This window comes from Oncorhynchus masou, chromosome 24 (genome assembly GCF_036934945.1).
Source record: "Oncorhynchus masou masou isolate Uvic2021 chromosome 24, UVic_Omas_1.1, whole genome shotgun sequence".
NCBI classification, from domain to species: Eukaryota; Metazoa; Chordata; class Actinopteri; order Salmoniformes; family Salmonidae; genus Oncorhynchus; species Oncorhynchus masou.
In genome coordinates this window covers 65626395-65647672 of record NC_088235.1, presented here as the reverse complement: position 1 = coordinate 65647672, position 21278 = coordinate 65626395, and the positions used below count along the sequence as shown (strand labels likewise).

The 21278-nt window shown below is 43.7% G+C and overlaps 1 protein-coding gene across 6 annotated transcripts in view; it reads left to right on the top strand.

Moving 5' to 3' along the window:
* ldb1a (LIM domain binding 1a) overlaps positions 1 to 19334 on the top strand; it is a 47951-nt gene extending 28617 nt beyond the window's left edge. Inside the window, exons 3-12 of one of the 6 annotated variants that reach the window (XM_064934584.1) lie at positions 8561 to 8666; positions 8779 to 8823; positions 8951 to 9026; positions 9145 to 9247; positions 12805 to 12977; positions 13239 to 13361; positions 13542 to 13625; positions 13780 to 13903; positions 14054 to 14193; positions 15260 to 19334. In XM_064934584.1, the coding sequence (XP_064790656.1) occupies positions 8561 to 8666; positions 8779 to 8823; positions 8951 to 9026; positions 9145 to 9247; positions 12805 to 12977; positions 13239 to 13361; positions 13542 to 13625; positions 13780 to 13903; positions 14054 to 14193; positions 15260 to 15499 (1214 nt within the window). In that variant the 3' untranslated portion in view covers positions 15500 to 19334. The remainder of the gene's footprint in view (positions 1 to 8560; positions 8667 to 8778; positions 8824 to 8950; positions 9027 to 9144; positions 9248 to 12804; positions 12978 to 13238; positions 13362 to 13541; positions 13626 to 13779; positions 13904 to 14053; positions 14194 to 15259) is intronic. The other 5 variants (XM_064934586.1, XM_064934585.1, XM_064934587.1 and 2 more) reach the window with 5 other exon arrangements.
* The last annotated feature ends 1944 nt before the right edge of the window (positions 19335 to 21278 follow it).

Here is a 21278-nt window from a genome sequence, read left to right as displayed (position 1 = left end):
ATATTTTCCTCCCTCCTGGGTGAGGATCAAAGAGAGGCCCCCCTCTCCCACCAGAGAGGGAGGGGAGAGTGGGCTGGTCCTGTGACTTTAACGACCGATCATAGTCTATCTGAACTGCAATATGAAGAAGTCAAACATCCTTTGTGTGTAGAGACTCTGCCCCAAAGCTTTAACATCAAAAGGTTGGACATTGAAACAATATTTCTAATGTAAATAATGTGGGGATCTAAACAATAATCATGTCAAATCAGTTTTGTGATATCATTTAGGTCAAAAATGACCCGCCACTGTTTAACAGTGGAGAGAACCCCTAAATTATATTTTTTCAACTTGAAATTTGATGACTTTCCCTAGAGTGACCCCCAACATTAGAAAAAGTGAAAACATCGCCTTTGTTCATATTTCCATGAAAGCTGTATACCACCAGGGTACAAAGATTGTCTTAGGGTCATTTTTGACCCGGCAGTTAAAATCATTTACACACACACACACACTGAGAAATTGAGATTGTGTGCTACTGATTGAACTCAGACAAAACTAAAATGTAATTGTGCATGTGCAGCATCTCCCCTCCACAACCCCACACGACTCAAGTTCACATACAAAATAAAAACAATTTCAAACAAAATAAACATTTATTGAAAGCATTGTTTACTCATGGGGAATACAGTCAGACTGCAGATGAGTCCCCCAGTTCCATCTTTGCTGAAGCTGTGAGTGCATGTTTCAGTGCCCCGCAAGTTGTAGTATTGATTTTTTTTTATATATGTCCAGGAGGAACAAGAGAACAATGATTTAGAAAAGGAGGTATCTGAAGAAGATGGGGGAAGAATTGCAACCCAGAGCATGATGCATCTTCAGATGAAGAAATCTCCCACGCCGAAAGAGACATTTTTGTCAAAGACTGACAGTAAACAGTAAAATAACATGGTCCTTGTCACCACATAACAACCAGGGCAAGATGGCAGCACAAAATGTCAAGGATGACCCCCAGGACACAGGACATGCAGTTGCCCAAGCCCAGGATTTCGCCTCAACATTCTACATGTTCATCACATCAGCCATGGAAAAAATCATCCTGGAGATGACCAATTTGGAGGGTTTCTGTAAATATGGAGTCACCTGGAACAGGATGGATGAGATTGACCTCCCTACCTACATATGGCTGCTTATCTTAGTGGGTGTGTATGGGTCCCGAGGTCGAGGCCACATGTAGTCTCTGGGATGCAGAGAGTGGAAGGGTGATTTTTCTGTGCCACGATGCCACTGGAAGTCTTTCTCACTATCTCAAGAATGCTACGATTTGACAACCGTGAGTCAAGACCTGCAAGATGTGTGAGACAAACTAGTGGCCATAAGAGAGGTCTGGGAGAAGTGGGTGGAGCCTCTGCTGTACCTCTACAACCCTGGGCCTGAAGTAAGTGGATGAGCAACTGGTTCCATTCAATGGTTAAAACAAAAAAAATAATCATCATCATCTGCAATTTAATATTTTTAACTTTTATTTTGTATTGCTGTAATATCATTGAGTAATCTCTTTTGTCAAAAGGTCGCTGTCCTTTCCGGCAGTATATGGCCAGCAAAGCATGGCATCAAGATATGGGTGGCCTGTGACGCACAATCCAGCTACGCTTGGAAGATAGAAGTCTACACAGGGAAGCCGACCAGTGGAGGCCCGGAGAAAAACCAGGGGATGCGGGTTGTGCTTGATGTGACAGATGGACTGAGGGGGCACAATTTCGTGTGTGCAAATTTCTTCACTTCTTATGAACTCAGCCAGCAGCTCCTGAAGTGGAAGATCGCCATGGTTGGCACAGTTAGAAAGAACAAGCCCGAGCTCCCCTCTGTACAACTCGCAGTATGGGGAGGGATGCCTTCTCATCAAAGTTTGCCTTCACCACCAGTAGTTTCTTACCCCCCAAAGAGAAATAAGAATGTGGTCCTCCTGAGCACACTGCACAAAATGGCTAAGATAAGTGATTGTGAGGACAGGAAGCCAGCCATCATCCTGGACTACAACCACAACACATTTGGCGTGGACATCCTGGACGGATGGAGGCTAAGTTGAAGCTTACTGTGCATAACCCATCCTCCATTAGCAAAATATAAGGCTAATACTGCATTGAATGTATTACCTGAAAGCGGTAGGCTAGGACATCCTATCTATATGCCTTTATCAATCTTGAACAGGATTGTCTATTTCGGGTGCAATTAGAATAGCATTTAAAACGGCAGCTGCAATAAAATAAAATCTTTACTATTTAAGGTGACCCCTGAAAGCCAGATGGAGATGTGTGAATTACACGCGCGTTCGGTCCTTATATTCATGTAGAAAAGGCTATGCTGCAGCAAATGTAGGGCCATCCTGTCATAAGAAAACAAGTTACCATGACAGGTCTACATGCATTGATACTACCCATCCCGTATCCGGGATCGTGAATACAGCCTCAGGCTCATTAGCATAACGCAACGTTAACGATTTCTGAAAATCGCAAATGAAATTAAAATAATATGCCTGCTCTCAAGCTTAGCCTTTTCTTAACAACACTGTCATCTCAGATTTTCAAAATATGCTTTTGAACTATAGCAAATCAAGCATTTGTGTAAGAGTATTGCAAGCTAGCTTAGCATTTTGCGTAGCATTTAGCACGCAACATTTTCACAAAAACCAGATAACCAAATAAATAAAATCATTTACCTTTGAAGAACTTCGGATGTTTTCAATGAGGAGACTCTCAGTTACATAGCAAATGTTCAGTTTTTCCTGAAAGAATCTTTGTGTAGGAGAAATCGCTCCGTTTTGTACATCACATTTGGCTACCGAAACGAACCGAAAATTCAGTCACCAAAACGTACAACTTTTTCCAAATTAACTCCATAATATCGACCGAAACATGGCAAACGTTGTTTAGAATCAATCCTCAAGGTGTTTTTTCACATATCTCTTCATTGATATGCCGTTCATGGAAGCCTGCTTTAATCTCAGAATCCCATGGAAAAATACCAGCAGCTGAAAATGAGGCACCAATTTCGACGGAGGACACCGGGCGGACAACTGGAAAATGTAGTCTCTTATGGTCAATCTTCCAATGATATGCCTACAAATACGTCACAATGCTGCAGACACCTTGGGGAAACGATAGATAGGGCAGGCTCATTCCTGTCGCATTCACAGCCATATAAGGAGACAATGGAAAACAGAGCCTCAAAAATCCTGCTGATTTCCTGGTTGCAGTTTCATCTTGGTTTTGCCTGTAGCTCCTGTTCTGGGGCACTCGCAGTCAATATCTTTGCAGTTCTGGAAACTTCAGAGTGTTTTCCTTCCAAAGCTATCAATTATATGCATAGTCGAGCATCTTTTTGTGACAAAATATCTTGTTTAAAACGGGAACGTTTTTCATCCAAAAATGAAATGGCGCCCCCAGAGTTTCAAGAGGTTCAAAAACTGCACTCCGTACTGAGATGGATTGTATGTCCCCACCCTGAGCATTGATTGATCATGCAGAGAGAAAGCAGGAGAGTAGCCAGATTTAGACATAATTTAACAGTTCCATTTCACATCATGCTGTTCATATAAATAATTTATTATAATGTATTTATCCTGGGAAAAGAGGTTTTGGTATGGTAAATATGAGGTTCCCGCCATTCAACCCTAAGCAGAATAATAATAAGAGTACGAATAAGGAATAATGAACGGAGTAGCAGCAGCATATGATGAGTGAACATTTGTGTACGGTCTTGGCCATAAGTTTTGAATGACACACATATTCATTTTCACAGTCTGTTGCCTCAGTTTGTATAATGGCAATTTGCATATTCTCCAGAATGTTATGTAGAGATCAGATGAATTACAATTAATTGCAAGATCCCCCTTTGTCATGGAAATTTAACTGAATCCCAAATAAACATTTCCATTACATTTCAACCCTGCCACAGGACCAGCTGACAAGTCAGTGATTCTCTCGTTAACACAGGTGTGCGTGTTGACGAGGACAAGGCTGGAGATCACTCTGTCATGCTAATTTAGTTCAAATAACTGACTGGAAGCTTCAGAAGGAGGGTGGAGCTTGGAATCATTGTTCTTCCTCTGTCGACCATTGTTACCTGCAAGGAAAAACGTGCCGTCAACATTGCTTTGCACAAAAAGGGCTTCACAGGCAAGGATATTGCTGCCAGTAAGAATGCACCTAAATCAACCATTTAACGGATCATCAAGAACTTCAAGGAGAGCGGTTCAATTGTTGTGAAGAAGGCTTCAGGGCACCCAAGAAAATCCAGCAAGCGCCAGGACCGTCTCCTAAAGTTGTTTCAGCTGCAGAATCAGGGCACCACCAGTACAGAGCTTGCTCAGGAATGGCAGCAGGCAGGTGTAAGTGCATCTGCACGCACAGTGAGGCGAAGACTTTTGGAGGATGGCCTGGTGTCAAGAAGGGCAGCAAAGAAGTCACATCTCTTCAGGAAAACATCAGGGACAGACTGATATTCTGCAAAAGGTACAGGGATTGGACTGCTGAGGACTGGGGGAAAGCTTGAAAAAGCTTGTCCGGAGAAGACAAGGAAAGCGATACCATCAGTCCTGTGTCATGCCAACAGTAAAGCATCCTGAGACCAATCATGTGTGGGGTTGCTTCTCAGCCAAGGGAGTGGGCTCACTCACAATTTTGCCTAAGATCAGAGCCATGAATAAAGAATGGTACCAACACATCCTCTGAGAGCAACTTCTCCCAACCATCCAGGAACAGTTTGGTGACGAACAATGCCTTTTCTAGCATGATAGAGCTCCTTGCCATAAGGCAAAGTGATGACTAAGTAGCTCGGGGAACAAAACATCAATATTTTGGGTCCATGGTCAGGAAACTCCCCAGACCTTAATCCCATTGAGAACTTGTGGTCAATCCTCAAGAGGCGGGTGGACAAACACAAACCCACAAATTCTGACAAACTCCAGGCATTGATTATGCAAGAATGGGCTGCCATCAGTCAGGATGTGGCCCAGAAGTTAATTGACAGCATGCCAGGGCGGATTGCAAAGGTCTTGAAAAAGAAGGGTCAACACTGCAAATATTGACTCTATGCATCAACTTCATGTAATTGTTAATAAAAGCCTTTGCAACTTATGAAATGCTTGTAATTATACTTCAGTATTCCATAGTAACGTCTGACAAAAATATCTAAAGACACTGAAGCAGCAAACTTTGTAGAAAATAATATTTGCTTCATTCTCAGCTTTTGGCCACGACTGTATATGTGTGTGTATATATATTACTACCGGTCAAAAGTTTGGGGTCACTTAGAAATGTCCTTGTTTTTGCAAGAGAAGCACATTTTGCCAATTAAAATAACATCAAATTGATCAGAAATAAGGTGTAGACAAGTTGTAAATGACTATTGTAGCTGGAAACGACAGGTTTTTATTTATTTATAATAATGGAATATCTACATAGGTGTACATTATCAGCAACCATCAGTCCTGTGTTCCAATGGCACGTTTTGGTAGCTAGTCCAAGTTTATAATTTTAAAAGGTGAATTGATCATTAGAAAACCCTTTTTCAATTATGTTAGCACAGCTGAAAGCTGTGGTGCTGATTTAAAGATGCAATACAACTGGCCTTCTTTTGACTAGTTGAGTATCTGGAGCATCAGCATTTGTGGGTTAGATTACAGGCTCAAAATGTCCAGAAACAAACAACTTTCTTTTGAAACTCATTAGTCTATTCTTGTTCTGAGAAATGAAAGCAATTCCATGTGAGAAATTGCCAAGTACCTGAAGATCTTGTTCAAAGCTGTGTACTACTCCCTTAACAGAACAGTGCAAACTGGCTCTAACCAGAATAGAAAGAGGGGAGGCCCTGTGCACAACTGAGCAAAAGGACAAGTACATTAGTGTATCTAGTTTGAGAAACCGACACCAAGTCCTCAACTGGCAGCTTCATTAAACAGTACCCGCAAAACACCAGTCTCAATGTCAACAGCGTAGAGGCGACTCCGGGATGCTGGCCTTCTAGGCAGAGTTCCTCTGTCCAGTGTCTGTCATCTTTTCTTTTTATTGGCCAGTCTGAGATATGGCTTTTTCGTTGCAACTCTGCCTAGAAGGCCAGCATCTTGATGTTGCGATTGGTGTTTTGTGGGTGCTATTTATTGAAGCTGCCAGTTAAGTGCGGTGTCTGTTTCTCTTACTAGACACTAGTACTTGTCCTCTTGCTCAATTGCAAAATGGTTTTCATTACTTTTCCTCTTGCTCAATTGCAAAATGGTTTTCTAATGATCAATTAGCCTTTTTAAAATTATAAACTTGGATTAGCTAACACAACGTGCCAACGTACGCCGATGTAGATAATCCATAAAAATCTGCCATTTTCAGCTCAAATGGTAATTTACAACATTGTTAATGTCTACACTGTATTCTGATCCATTTGATGTTAATTTAGTGGACAAAAAAATGTGCTTCTCTTTCAAGAACAAGGACATTTCTAAGTGACCCCGAACTCATGAACGTGTGTGTGTGTGTGTGTGTGTGTATATATACGCTGCTCAAAAAAATAAAGGAAACACTAAAATAACACATCCTAGATCTGAATGAAATATTCTTATAAAATAATTTTTTCTTTGCATAGTTGAATGTGCTGACAACAAAATCACACAAAAATTATCAATGCAAATCAAATTTATCAACCCATGGAGGTCTGGATTTGGAGTCACACTCAAAATTAAAGTGGAAAACCACACTACAGGCTGATCCAACTTTGAAATGTCCTTAAAACAAGTCAAAATGAGGCTCAGTAGTGTGTGTGGCCTCCGTGCCTGTATGACCTCCCTACAACGCCTGGGCATGCTCCTGATGAGGTGGCGGATGGTCTCCTGAGGGATCTCCTCCCAGACTTGGACTAAAGCATTCGCCAACTCCTGGACAGTCTGTGGTGCAACGTGGCGTTGGTGGATGGAGTGAGACATGATGTGCCCAATTGGATTCAGGTCTGGGGAACGGGCGGGCCAGTCCAGAGCATCAATGCCTTCCTCTTGCAGGAACTGCTGACACACTCCAGCCACATGAGGTCAAGCATTGTCTTGCATTAGGAGGAACCCAGGGCCAACCGCACCAGCATATGGTCTCACAAGGGGTCTGAGGATCTCATCTCGGTACCTAATGGCAGTCAGGCTACCTCTGGCAAGCACATGGGCTGTGAGGGCTGTGCGGCCCCCCAAAGAAATGCCACCCCACACCATGACTGACCCACCGCCGAACCGGTCATGCTGGAGGATGTTGCAGGCAGCAGAACGTTCTCCACAGCGTTTCCAGACTCTGTCATGTCTGTCACGTGCTCAGTGTGAACCTGCTTTCATCTGTGAAGAGCACAGGGCGCCAGTAGCGAATTTGCCAATCTTGGGGTTCTCTGGCAAATGCCAAACGTCCTGCACGGTGTTTGGCTCTAAGCACAACCCCCACCTGTCGGACCCTCATACCACCCTCATGGGGTCTGTTTCTGACCGTTTGAGCAGACACATGCACATTTGTGGCCTGCTGGAGGTCATTTTGCAGGGCTCTGGCAGTGCTCCTCCTGCTCCTCCTTGCACAAAGGCGGAGGTAGCGGTCCTGCTGCTGGGTTGTTGCCCTCCTACGGCCTCCTCTACGTCTCCTGATGTACTGGCCTGTCTCCTGGTAGAGCCTCTATGCTCTGGATACTACGCTGACAGACACAGCAAACCTTCTTGCCACAGCTCGCATTGATGTCCCATCCTGGATGAGCTGCACTACCTGAGCCACTTGTGTGGGTTGTAGACTCCGTCTCATGCTACCACTAGAGTGAAAGCACCGCCAGCATTCAAAAGTGACCAAAACATCAGCCAGGAAGCATGAGAAGTGGTCTGTGGTCACCACCTGCAGAACCACTCCTTTGTGGGTGTCTTGCTAATTGCCTATAATTTCCACCTGTTGTCTATTCCATTTGCACAACAGCATGTGAAATTTATTGTCAATCAGTGTTGCTTCCTTAGTGGACAGTTTGATTTCACAGAAGTGTGATTGACTTGGCGTTACATTGTGTTGTTTAAGTGTTCCCTTTATTGAGCTGTGTGTGTGTGTGGAGGGAGAGAGGTGGAGGGAGAGAGGTGGAGGGAGAGAGGTGGAGGGAGAGAGGTGGAGGGAGAGTGGAGGGAGGAGGGTGGAGGGAGGGAGAGGTGGAGGGAGGAGGGGAGGGAGAGAGTGGAGGGAGGTGGAGGGAGGGAGGGTGGAGGGAGGGGGAGAGAGGGAGGTGGAGGAGGGAGGGAGGGAGGGAGGGAGGTGGAGGGGAGGGAGGGAGGGAGGGAGAGAGAGAGGTGGAGGAGGGGGGAGATATAGAGAGGGGGGGAGAGAGAAAATTGTGTGTTTATTTATGCTTGTGAGTGTGCATATTCAGTGCAAGATAGTTACATTGCATTGACCCTATTTAGCAGTCTAATGGCTCAATTGTGGGGCGTGTTGGTGCGAGGCTACAATTCATTGGTCGATTTTTGTTGTTGCTGTGTACAGAGCACCAAATCGCTCAATCTCCTTTTTCCCTCTCTCTCGCTCTCACTCTCTAGGCTGTTCATCTAAGTCGTTCAAGCTGTACTCCCCCAAGGAGCCCGGCCCTAACGGCAGTGCCTTCCCCCCCTTCCACCCCGGCACCATGCTGGACAGAGACGTGGGGTAGGAAACACACAACTTCCACTTAGCTCATACTGTTAGTACTGTAGGTTGGTACTATTAGTACCTATATAATTATTATAATACATTTTCACTCTCGCCTGTCTGTCTGCAGGCCAACACCAATGTACCCTCCGTCATACCTAGAGCCTGGCATGGGGTGAGTACACCGACTGAGCATACATCACAGATTCAACAATCACCCCTCAGGCCTCCAAAAAGTGTTGGAGAAAAACTTTCAACCGGAAAATAAAGTTGTGTACTGACCCTGCTCTGTCCTGTTGCAGGAGACCTACACCATACGGCAACCAGACAGACTACAGGATATTTGAGCTCAACAAGCGGCTACAGAACTGGACAGAGGTGAAAGCCCAACACACACACACATAAACTCAATTATTCCGGTTGTCAGTCTTACTGTGCTCTTGTAAGACTCTGACAACTTGTGATGGCAGATTTATTAATTTATTGTGTGTTGTAGGACTGTGACAATCTCTGGTGGGATGCCTTCACCACAGAGTTCTTTGAAGATGATGCCATGCTGACCATCACCTTTTGTCTGGAGGATGGGCCCAAACGATACAGTAAGACACTTAGACTTTCAGGGAGGCTTTAAAATGGGATCGTATAGATTTCACCCTGTTACACATTATGGTTACAGTCTTTATTTTACACAAGAATATTAGGGCCAAGTGAAGAGAAAAAAAATATGAATGGTGATTGGTGAGGGTATTGTGTGTGGAGAATATTAAAAAATCATATTTGGAATAAAGTCAAAATACAAATTCATGAATAAAGTCGCAATATTTGGAGAATAAAGTCACTCTCTCCAGAATAAAGTATTTCTTTAATAGGCTACAGCAGGATATTCTTCTCAGCCATAATCGCACTGACATGCGACTGCTGGGATGAGCTGGTACACAAGTGTATGGAATACATATTAGGAACTCTCATTCTTCACCCCTCGCCATGTCAAGTATCAACCCTGCACTAGTTAAGTGTCACTCCTTCTCCTCAATCTTCCTCACCCCTGCATTAGTCAAGCCTCACTTCTCCTTCTCACCCTTGCACTCATTTGTTCACAATGAGCTTTTACATTGGCCAAAAAAATATGCTAAGAGCTGACAACACATGGAAGGATAATATTTGGAAAATGTAGCTGGCAATTAAGAAATACCATAATTTGCTATGATTAAATTGATTTCCATTACAAAGTTACTAGCTATGGATGTCGTAGGCACTCCACTGGCTGCATTGGTCCACATGGGAAAATTGAAATGTGGTACGGAAGCAATCTTTCACCATTCAGTCAAGCCTGAATTCAAGCAATAAGACAGTTTACATTATTTTGTATTATAACTCGCGTCCAAATGTTGTGATATATATATATATATTCATGTCATAGTCACCAATCAACTCCCATTACTCTTAAGATACTTCAACCAGTGAATGCTAGTGATGTTTAGCCATGCAAGCTATTCTACCAGTCTGTCTTAAAGTAAAACAACATCACCAATGTATGTTGTATTGGACATTTCAAACATTCCCAGCTAATGAGAAAACAGTCATGGTATTTAATTGAAGAGAATGAAGAAGATTTAACAAGGCAACCTTGAGGCTAATTTGTATGTGCGCCAACGGCAGATTGAGGGATCTTTACTAATTAATCCTGCTATGTAACTAGACCTACCCAATCTAGTTTTTGTGGCTAGCTATCCTGTAAATAAGTTCATAGCTGGCAAGCAAGTGAAGGACTCTAGTTTGTGTATGTCAACATAATTTCCCTAAGCTATTCTTGCTAGTACCTTTTTGAAATTAATATGTCACCATGATGCTAAATGATCATTCATAGCTGGCTGTTTAAATGTATTTCGGCCAATAGTCATGGTCATTGTGGTTTTAAAAGAATGTGGTGTAATGCAAGGGTGAGAACTGACTCAGTCACAGATGAGTGATGAGGCAGGATTATACCTGACCAATGCAGGGGTGAGGATTGAGAAGGTGGGGTGATGCTTAACTAGTGCAGGGCTGATACTTGACTAGGGGAGGGGTGAGGTCTGAGGAATGATGAAATTCCTAATACACTGTATATATACAAAAGTATGTGAACACCCCTTCAAATTAGTGGATTCGTCTATTTCAACCACACTTGTTGCCGACAGGTGTATAAAATTGAGCACACAGCCAAGTAATCTCCATAAACAAACATTGGCAGTAGAATGGCCCAACTGAAGAGCTCAGTGACTTTCAACGTGGCACCGTCATAGGATGCCACCGTGCCAACAAGTCAGTCAGTCAAATTTCTGCCCTGCTAGAGCTTCCCCGGTCAACTGTAAGTGCTGTTATTGTGAAGTGGAAACGTGTAGGCGCAACAACAGCTCAGCCGCAAAGTGGTAAGCCACAAGCTCACCGAACTGGATTGCTGAAGCACATGGTGCGTAAAAATCGTATGTCCTCGGTTGCAACACACTACAAACTGCCTCTGGAAGCAACGTCTGCACAAGAACTGTTCGTTGGGAGCTTAATGAAATGGGTTTCCATGGCCGAGCAGTGACACACAAGCCTAAGAACACCATACCAAGTGTCGGCTGGAGTGGTGTAAAGCTCGCCGCCATTGGACTCTGGAGCAGTGGAAACATGTTCTCTGGAGTGATGAATCACGTTTCACCATCTGGCAGTCCGACGGACAGATCTGGGTTTTGCGGATGCCAGGAGAAAGCTACCTGCACGAGTGCATAATGTCAACTGTAAAGTTTGGTGGAAGAGGAATAATGTTGTGGGGCTGTATTTCATGGTATGAGCTAGGCCCCCTAGTTCCAGTGAAGGGAAGTCTTAACGCAACAGCAAACAATGGTATTCTAGAAGATTCTGTGCAACTTTGTTGTAACAGTTTGGGTAAAGGCCCTTTCCTGTTTCAGCATGACAATGCTCCCGTGCACAAAACGCTGTCCGTAAAGAAAATGTTTGTTGAGATTGGTGTGGAAGAACTTGACTGGCCTGCACAGAGCCCTGACCTAAACCCCATTGAATACCTTTGGGATGAATTGGAACACCAACTGCGAGCCAGGCCTAACAACCCAACATCAGTGCCCAAACCTCACTGTTTGTGGCTGAATGGAAGCAAGTCCCCACAGAAATGTTCCTACATCTAGTGGAAAGCCTTCCCAGCAAAGTAGGGACTAACTCCATATTTATGCCCATGAATTTGAAATGAGATGTTTGACGAGCAGGTGTCCACATACTTTTGGTCATGTATTCTGTATAATATTTTTGATTTCACTTTGCAATAGGCTCTCTCATCCAAGTCGGTTTGGCTCCTCCTTCTGAAAGACCCAATCTGTGCCACAAGGTCCTAATACTTATAATAATATTATGTGCTAAAAGAGTAAGGATTTCCTCGTTTCTAAAGCCAATTCCAAATGATAGTTTCACTGAATGATATAAATATAAACCCTGGATTGCTGATGCTATGTGTTGGCTATTGAGAGGCTTTGAAGCCACCTGTCGGCCATACTGGCCCTCCCCAGTAGGATCAGTCTTCCATAGGAATGAATGGGATTCTACAGTGTTTCAATTAAATGTTTCAAGGACAAAATTACATGCATTTAAAAAAAAAAATGTTTAGTGGGGACAGTAACATTAGTAATAAAAAAAAAGACACCGTAAGGAAAATTGTAATGCTTTTAATGTTTAGCTTACATAATATAACTAACATGTATTAAATATATTTCTATTGGTTCCAAATTATAATTTTTTCCCCCAATGGTGGGTGAGTTCCAAGATGGAGGCATGGTTGCTTCAATACCCCCTGTCAGTCATGTTGTGTGTGTGTATATAAATCATTGGTTTCATCAGGTCATCTAACTCAGGCATTTCAACGGTGCACGGCAACAGGGAGGCATGCAATTAACCAAATCCCCTCTTTAATCTTGAACTATAACTGACACTTTATTTCAATGTTTACTTTTTTCTCAACTGAAATTCCGAGTTTTAAATATTTGACTTTATTATCAACTTTGATATTTTATCTATGCAAAAATACTTATGTTAGTACAAAAAAAAATTTACTCTTCGCCTATCCCTAATACTTGTCCGTAGTATTTTATACAAAGGAATGTCATTAAATTATTCTTCTCCTTAGCTATTGGCCGGACATTGATCCCACGGTACTTCCGAAGTATCTTTGAAGGGGGCGCCACTGAGCTGTTCTACACATTGAAACACCCTAAAGAGTCATTCCACAGTAACTTTGTGTCTCTAGACTGTGACCAGTGCACCATGGTTACACAGAACGGCAAGCCCATGTTCACACAGGTATGTAAAATACACTTTCTCGTCCATTTGAACATACAGACCTTTGTACACATTCCATTCTCCATTTGCAAGCACACATTCAACTCTCAATTGCAAATATACATTGTTCTGCATTTCCAAATCCTCAAATGTCCCATCGACAGTTCCACAACTCAACAAATCCAAACACTAATTTCAGTCCCCCCCCCACACACACAAACAATGCTTTATTTTTTCCTCTCTCATCCTTTGTGTTTGACCTTCAACTTCTCTCCCCTCTAGGTGTGTGTTGAGGGCCGTTTATACCTGGAGTTCATGTTTGACGACATGATGAGGATCAAGACATGGCACTTTAGCATCAGACAACACAGAGAGGTCCTGCCTCGTAGCATACTAGCTATGCACGTGAGTCACACTTTAAATACTTTATTTGAATCCACAAATCACATTACAATCCAAAATGATTCATTTACATTTCAATGATCATTCACAATTAAAAGGGAACAGAAACAGTTATTGATTGATGCCGGTGTTACTGACCACCATTCAGTCATTGCTTCCCTGCTCTCCTCCCCCTCTTCCAAGGTGCAGGACCCTCAGATGCTGGACCAGCTGGCCAAAAACATCACAAGATGTGGTCTGTCCAACTCCACACTCAACTACCTTAGGGTAAGTCACCCCCAGTTAGTGCTTGAAGTAGAATGAAAAAGGAGGTTGTACTCACTTTAATTTGACCATACCGGGGTTCCTACCGAGCTGGCATTCTATTAGAGGTGCTGAAGTATTGGCAGTCTGACTGTCAATGTCTTTCTCTTTCCTCTAGCTGTGTGTGATCTTGGAGCCGATGCAGGAGTTGATGTCCAGACACAAGACCTACAGTCTGAGTCCCAGAGACTGTCTCAAGACCTGTCTCTTCCAAAAGTGGCAACGCATGGTGGCCCCACCAGGTAAACACACAGTCATCACACTCTCTGTATACAGACAACACACTTTTATATGGTGAACCAAACTTGGGTGATGAGTAACCTGATCAAGACACACACACACACACACACTGCAGATCTCAGTAACACCTCTCCCCCTCTCTTTATATCCAGCTGAGCCGGCCAGACAAGCGCCCAACAAGCGGAGGAAAAGGAAGATGTCTGGTGGAAGCAACATGAGCGCTGGAGGAGGAAACAACAACAGCAAGAAGAAGAGTCCTGCTAACAACTTCCCCCTCTCCACACAGGTACCTGTAAGCATCCCATCTACATGACCTTGTGGGGTGGGGACAGGTAACATGGGAGTGTGGGGCCAGGAAAGATGGGGATGGGGGCTGGTATGATAAGGATATGATTTCAAGGCACGGTTGTTTGGGATAAGGGAATGCAGGATAGGGGTTGAGAGGAGGAAGGGTGGAGGTGGGGCTTTTGGTCTTAAAATCAGAGTGGGGAAAGTCGGCTACAGGTATTGGGGGATAGTGCAAGTGTATATTATGCTTATTATACCAAAGACTCCCTGTCTGACGTGAGCCAGTGCTGGGCAGTACCTGGTCCTCTGGGGCCGCACTCTCATTCAGTAGGTAGACATTACCCCTTACCGCTGGCCCAGGACCTGATACAATATCATCCCTCTAACTATTAAAGTTAGGAGTGAAGATATGCCAATCTGATCCTATATTGTGGTTAGGGATAGCGTCTACCTGGAGCGGGTGAGACATGCCGCTCAATCTGCTTTATCGTCCTACAACCTTAAAAGCCGCATCTACCTGAGCCTATCAAAACATAGAATTCACAGGCAGCTGAGCAGCTATTGATTGAGTGAGCCAATGAGACCCGAGGTGGAATGAAAACCCCCATGATGCAGCACTCAAGGATTAGGGCTGCCCACCGCTGACAAACAGGGAAGGGCGATATTACCCAAATCCCTGGAACAGAGGCTGGCATTGGGCCTGTTATAGATGTTGAGTATTTGGGCTGGGTGCCTGAAACCCAGAGTTATGTCTGATTGTAAGTGGGGTGAGCATGGATGGACAGTCACTGAAACATGAATTATCCTTATTTTCAGAGGTCCCAAAAAGCTTTACTTTAAAATGTCCATATAATTTTAGGCCTTCAAGGAACTAAAAGATATGTAAAACATTAATCATAAAAACACTTTATATCCCATAAGTCTCATCTAGCCCAAAACTCACCATTACGAGTAACAACGGTAGTCCCAGCCCCATCCATCCCATTTTCTAAGTCCTTTGGGATCGTCCATGCTCGGTTCTCCCCCATGGTTGTGGGGATAATGTTCCGGCCCTTGCTGTCCCTCTCTAGGACGTGATGATGGTGGGCGAGCCCACTCTGATGGGAGGGGAGTTTGGAGACGAGGATGAGCGTCTGATCACGCGGCTGGAGAATGGCCAGTTCGACACGGCCAATGGAGGGGGGGGCCTGGAGGACGAGGACAGTTTCGGCAGCTCCCCTGCCCTGGGGGGTGCAAACTCACCCTGGAACAACAACAAGACCCCCAACAGCCAGGACAGCAAGAACAACGACTCTCAGTCCTCACAGTAGAGCCACAACCATAAACCCTAACTCAGCACCCAGATACGCAATTCATTTACCTGCAGAATGAATCGCTACTCACGCTCTCTCTCTCATGCTCAGTGGTATTCAACCCCGGCCCTCTTCTCCTGGCTCCCCTCGCGTATCAGCGCTAGGCCTGACTCTGCTCTTTTAGTGTCTGTGCTTACCGGTCAGAGTGTTTGAGTCAGAGCTGGATTCTGCCTTTTATGATCACAGTGCTAGCCGTCACGGCCATATTGGCGGGTTCTTGTTCCAACCTCGGGTCTCTGGGTGTTTTGCCTTGACAACGTACCTCTGTTTCTGTTGTGCTCACCTCACAGGGAAGGAATACCTAGCTTTATTTATTATCTCTTAGATTTAGCAGAATAAAAAGTCTTGTGTGCACTACAGCATAAATCCAACGTTCAGTTTTTAAAAACGAAATTATTTGTTTTGTAGGACCTGGTTGGAACAAAAACCTGTACACTGCCGGAGCTTGAGGACCGGAGTTGAGAACCACTACGCTAAACCTTAAACACACAACACACACACAAGCAACACATACACACATGCAAATCTCATACACACACAAGGGTACTGGAGAGCGGTCCTACTTCCCCACCTGGACCAGAGCGCCTGGCCATACAGAAGTGGGTTTCAATGTTCTATGTTTTTAATTTGATTTCAATTTTTTATTTTTATATCAATTTCTAAAAATGAAACAGACAAGCAAAAACAAAGTAAAAAAACACCCCTGAATATTCTTTGCACTTTTTTCCCACTAACTTCAATCTATTTTTCTTATGAATTGATGGTGTTTTGTTATTTTTTATTATGGCTTATATGAAGAAATTGTAAAGATTCAGAAACCTGTGACTGGAGAGGAGAATCAGCGGTATATAACTGTATAATTATTACTGTTAGATCATTTGTATTATTGTGATTGATTACTACTTCTATGTAATATTGTGTTGTCTATGTCTGAATCAGTATGTAGCCTGTCAGTGTCCGATATGGTTATAACGAAGCCCAGTGTTTCTGATCTGAAGGGAAAGGCCACCTCTTTAGTGTTCAAGGCTGTGCCTTTAATGGCACCTATTCCCCATGTAGTGAACTATTTTTGACAAGGACCTATAGGGCTATGGGCAAAAGTAGTGCACTTAGAGGATAGGGTTGCATCCCAAGTGGCACGCTATCCTCTGTCTACTTATCTGCTCAGTACCTTGCGTCCACACCTCAGACAATGTTTGTTTCTCTCCGATTTGCTACTTGAAACATTTGAAGACAATTTTGACAAGGCATTGTAAGATTTAAGATAAAATGTTTGGGAAAACAACACAAACTGTTTATCACAATTTTTGAAAGCTACAGACCAAGAATTTACTTTGCAAGACCTTTTTGAACATCGATCCCCAACATACTATTGGTTTGTATTAAGAATAATTTTGTGGGCTTTTCCCCCCCTCATGTTTTATGTGTCTTTGTGCTTGTATATTTAAAGGTAGTTTCTGTATAATTGTAATTCTATGTATTCTGCCTTAGGGTGTTGATCTAATGCATCTCTCTAAAGTAAAGATACAAAAATACCATCATTTTTGAACTGTTTGGAAAATACATTCAATGAGCTTGGCTATGAATTTGGATTCAACGTACAATTTATAGATTTTTTTTATGCCAATGGAGCCTGTCTGGCTTAAATTCACAAGCTCATGTACAATATCCATGTCTTTGCCTCCAATGTCAGATGTTGGTGAGCTGCTCTGGCTTTGTCATCTAAATTATACTTTACCTTGTCAATAACCCACACCAATGTCACTTTATCAACATTCAGATGTATGAGAAGAGTAAAAAAAGGGCAATCATTTCAAATGGTGTAGCTTATGTTTCTCATAGTTATCTTCACATGATTTTCAGTCAAGTCAATACAGTGATGAATGAATCCTTTCTGTGCATAGTTGGTGTAGATACTAAGTTCCACCACAAGGGGTCTCTCCTGAGCTCCATGACAAGTTGAGCAGCCCCCCAAGTCCACAGGACCAACCCTCAAGCTCTCTAAATCCAGCCAGACTTAACTGTATAATGTTTGACTATCCAATCATGTTTTCTAACATCCCTATCTTCTGGTCCAGCACTTCTGCAGTGACTGAATAGAAAACTGAGGGCACGCCTCAAATCACACCCTTTTCCCTAAATAGGGCATCACCGCCTGTGGTGTACTTAACTCAGCAAAAAAAGAAAGGTCCTCACTGTCAACTGTGTTTATTTTCAGCAAACTTAACATATGTTCATACAAATATTTACACAAGATTCAACAACTGAGACATAAATAGAACAAGTTCCACAGACATGTGACTAACAAATGTAATAATGTGTCCCTGAAGAAAGGGGGGCAAAATCAAATGTAAGTCAGTATCTGGTGTGGCCAGCAGCTGCATTAAGTACTGCAGTGCATCTCCTCATGGCCTGCACCAGATTTGCCAGTTCTTGCTGTGAGATGTTGCCCTACTCTTCCACCAAGGCACCGGCAAGTTCCTGGACATTTCTGGGGAGAATGACCCTTGCCCTCACCCTCCGATCCATTAGGTCCCAGACGTGCCTAATGGGATTCGAATCTGGGTTCTTCACTGGCCATGGCAGAACACTGACATTCTGGTCTTGCAGGAAATCATGCACAGAACGAGCAGTATGGCTGGTGGCATTGTTATGCTGGAGGGTCATGTCAGGATGAGCCTGCAGGAAGGGTACCACATGAGGGAGGAGGATGTCTTCCGTTTAACGCACAGCAATGACAACAAGCTCAGTCCGATGATGCTGTGACACACCGCCCCAGACCATGACGGACCCTCCACCTCCAAATCGATCCCGCTTCAGAGTACGGGCCTCGGTGTAACGCTCATTCCTTCGACGATAAACGCAAATCTGACCATCACCCCTGGTGAGACAAAACCGCGACTCGTCAGTGAAGAGCACTTTTTGCCAGTCCTGTCTGGTCCAGCGACGGTGGGTTTGTGCCCATAGGTGACGTTGTTGCCTGTGATGTCTGGTGAGGACCTGCCTTACAACAGGCCTACAAGCCCTCAGTCAGCCTCTTTCAGCCTATTGTTGGACAGTCTGAGCACTGATGGAGGGATTATGCGTTCCTGGTGTAACTCGGGCAGTTGTTGCCATCCTGTACCTGTCCCGCAGGTGTGATGTTTGGATGTATCGATCCTGTGCAGGTGTTGTTACACGTGGTCTGCCACTGCGGGGATGATCAGCTGTCCGTCCTGTCTCCCTGTAGAGCTGTCTTAGGTGTCTCACAGTACGGACATTGCAATTTATTGCCCTGTCCACATCTGCAGTCCTCATGCCTCCTTGAAGCATGCCTAAGACATGTTCACACAGATGAGCAGGGACCCTGGGTATCTTTCTTTTGGTGTTTTTCAGAGTCAGTAGAAAGGTCCCTTTAGTGTCCTAAGTTTTCATAACTGACCTTAATTGCCTACCGTCTGTAAGCTGTCAGTGTCTTAACGACCGTTCCACAGGTGCACATGCTCATTAATTGTTTATGGTTCATTGAACAAGCATAGGACACAGTGTATAAACCCTTTACAATGAAGATCTGTCTAGTTATTTTGGTTTTTATGAATTATCTTTGAAAGACAGGGTCCTGAAAAATTGACGTTTCTTTATTTGCTGAGTTTATATAAGGAGTAGGGTGTGATTTGGGCCAGTGGTGTGAAGTACCCATACCTATTCCCATTAGCAGCTCATGTCATAGGGCTGTGTTGATATATATAATATTTTGCCTAGTTTCTGCCATTGATTTGTGTTATGGTATCAATAAAGAATAATTTTCACTTAAGCGCAGTTGACTCAGGCTCTTCACTTGTTCTGTCTGTTATTAGGGGCAAATACTAACTTCCGCTTAAGTCACACATTGATGTTAATAGGAAGTTAGGATTTGCCCCAGATTTACCTGCTGGCTTACCTGCTAGACGGACAGACTTTGGGTAAATTGTTCTCCATGTTAGCACGGAAATCTCCAAGACAATAATGCAATTTCCGTTCTAAAATATCACCTCTGTACCAGAAGACCGTTGATCCATTTTGGTGTTGTAGCAGATGTGATGTGGGAGATGACTAGGCTTGATAATGACTGACATTTCCATGGATGGGTGTAAGAATACTGGCTGATTCTCTCCTAGGCCAAGTGTATGATTCCCATTATGCTGAAAGACTGCATAGCATTAGCACGCCTTTTGGGCTGTACATTTAGTGCAGATGAAAAAAGATTAGGAATATAAAGCAGACGTTATCGTTTACATTTCACCTGAAGGCAGTCTTGGGAGGCTCTAGCTGAAATGTCAAAACGTCTCATTCATACTCTTGTACTCTTTATCCATTTTATACTGAATGTCCAAAACATTAGAAACACCTTCCTAATATTGAGTTGCACCCCATTTTGCCCCCAGAACAGCCTCAGTTCGTCAGGGCATGGACTCGACAAGGTGTCGAATGTTTTCCACAGAGACGTCGACTCCAATGCTTCCCACATTTGTGCCAAGTTGGCTGGAAGTCCTTTGGGTGGTGGACCATTCTTGATACACATGGGAAACCCAGCAGCATTGCTGTTCTTGACAAAACCAGTAAACCTGGCACCTACTACCATACCCCGTTCAAAGGCACTTTTTCTTGCCCATTCACCCACTGAATGGCACATATACAATCTTTTGTGAGGCTTAAAAATCCTTATTTAACCTGTCTCCTCCCCTTCATCTACACTGATTGGTTTTCACAGGTGACATCAAAGGATCATAGCTTTCACTTGGTCAGTCTGTCATGGAAAGCTCAGGTGTTCCTAATGCTTTGTACACACTGTACATCATCTGTGTTTATGCTTTTCCTTTGGTATGATGCAGACCAGACAGTGACAGTGCTGCCATCTTTCTTAGGAACAAGCCAACCCAGAGATCTGCCATGTCATAGCACATTGCATGCAATGAAACTCCTAGACATTGATCTGTCAGTTTTGGTTTTAAACCCCTAATGGTTCATGTTTGGATTGGGGAAAAATGCACAGATCCTGGATCTGTTCCTATGGGCAACTTTCACTTGTTCTGAATCCCAAACTTTTAAGATCCACATGAGTGCGGGGGGAGGGTGGGGGAATTTAGCACAGGTGAAAGTTGCCATTGGGCAAGGGGGATTGTTTCTGGACAGGGCCTGTGTGTTTTTTAGGCGGTAGGGTCAGTTCAGCAGCAGCTGGTAAGTTCAGCAGCAGCGGCGGATGGGAGATTCTGTAAATGGGCTGTCAGGGTCGGCTCAGGTAGAGCGATAGACTGATTAACAGACGACATGGGTGGTGAACTACAGGACGTAGGATACCGTTGGAGCTAGAAACACAAGCATTTCGCTACACCTGCAATAACATTGCTAAACATGTATGTGACCAATAAGATTTGGTTTAGAGATGGAGGAGAGTTGGAGGTCGTTGCTCACATCCAGAGGATAGGTCAGTGATAGGTCAGGATAGCCACTTCTTTGCCAGGAAGTGGTAAGCTACTCTGCTATTAAGACTTATTTAAAATACAGCTTAAATTAAAACTAGACTTTGAGAACCAAAAATAGATCAGTGCCAGCTAACCATCTATCTGAGGGAACATCCCAGGGATGTGTAGGAGAAACAGTCTGAGATAAACATTTCAGCTCTCTGGTAAGCTCCATTCTGTTTTCTACAGTAAAATGCCTTTTATACACCTGAGTTTAAACAGGGAAATTTGAATTATGGAAAGTCTTTTTCTCTTGT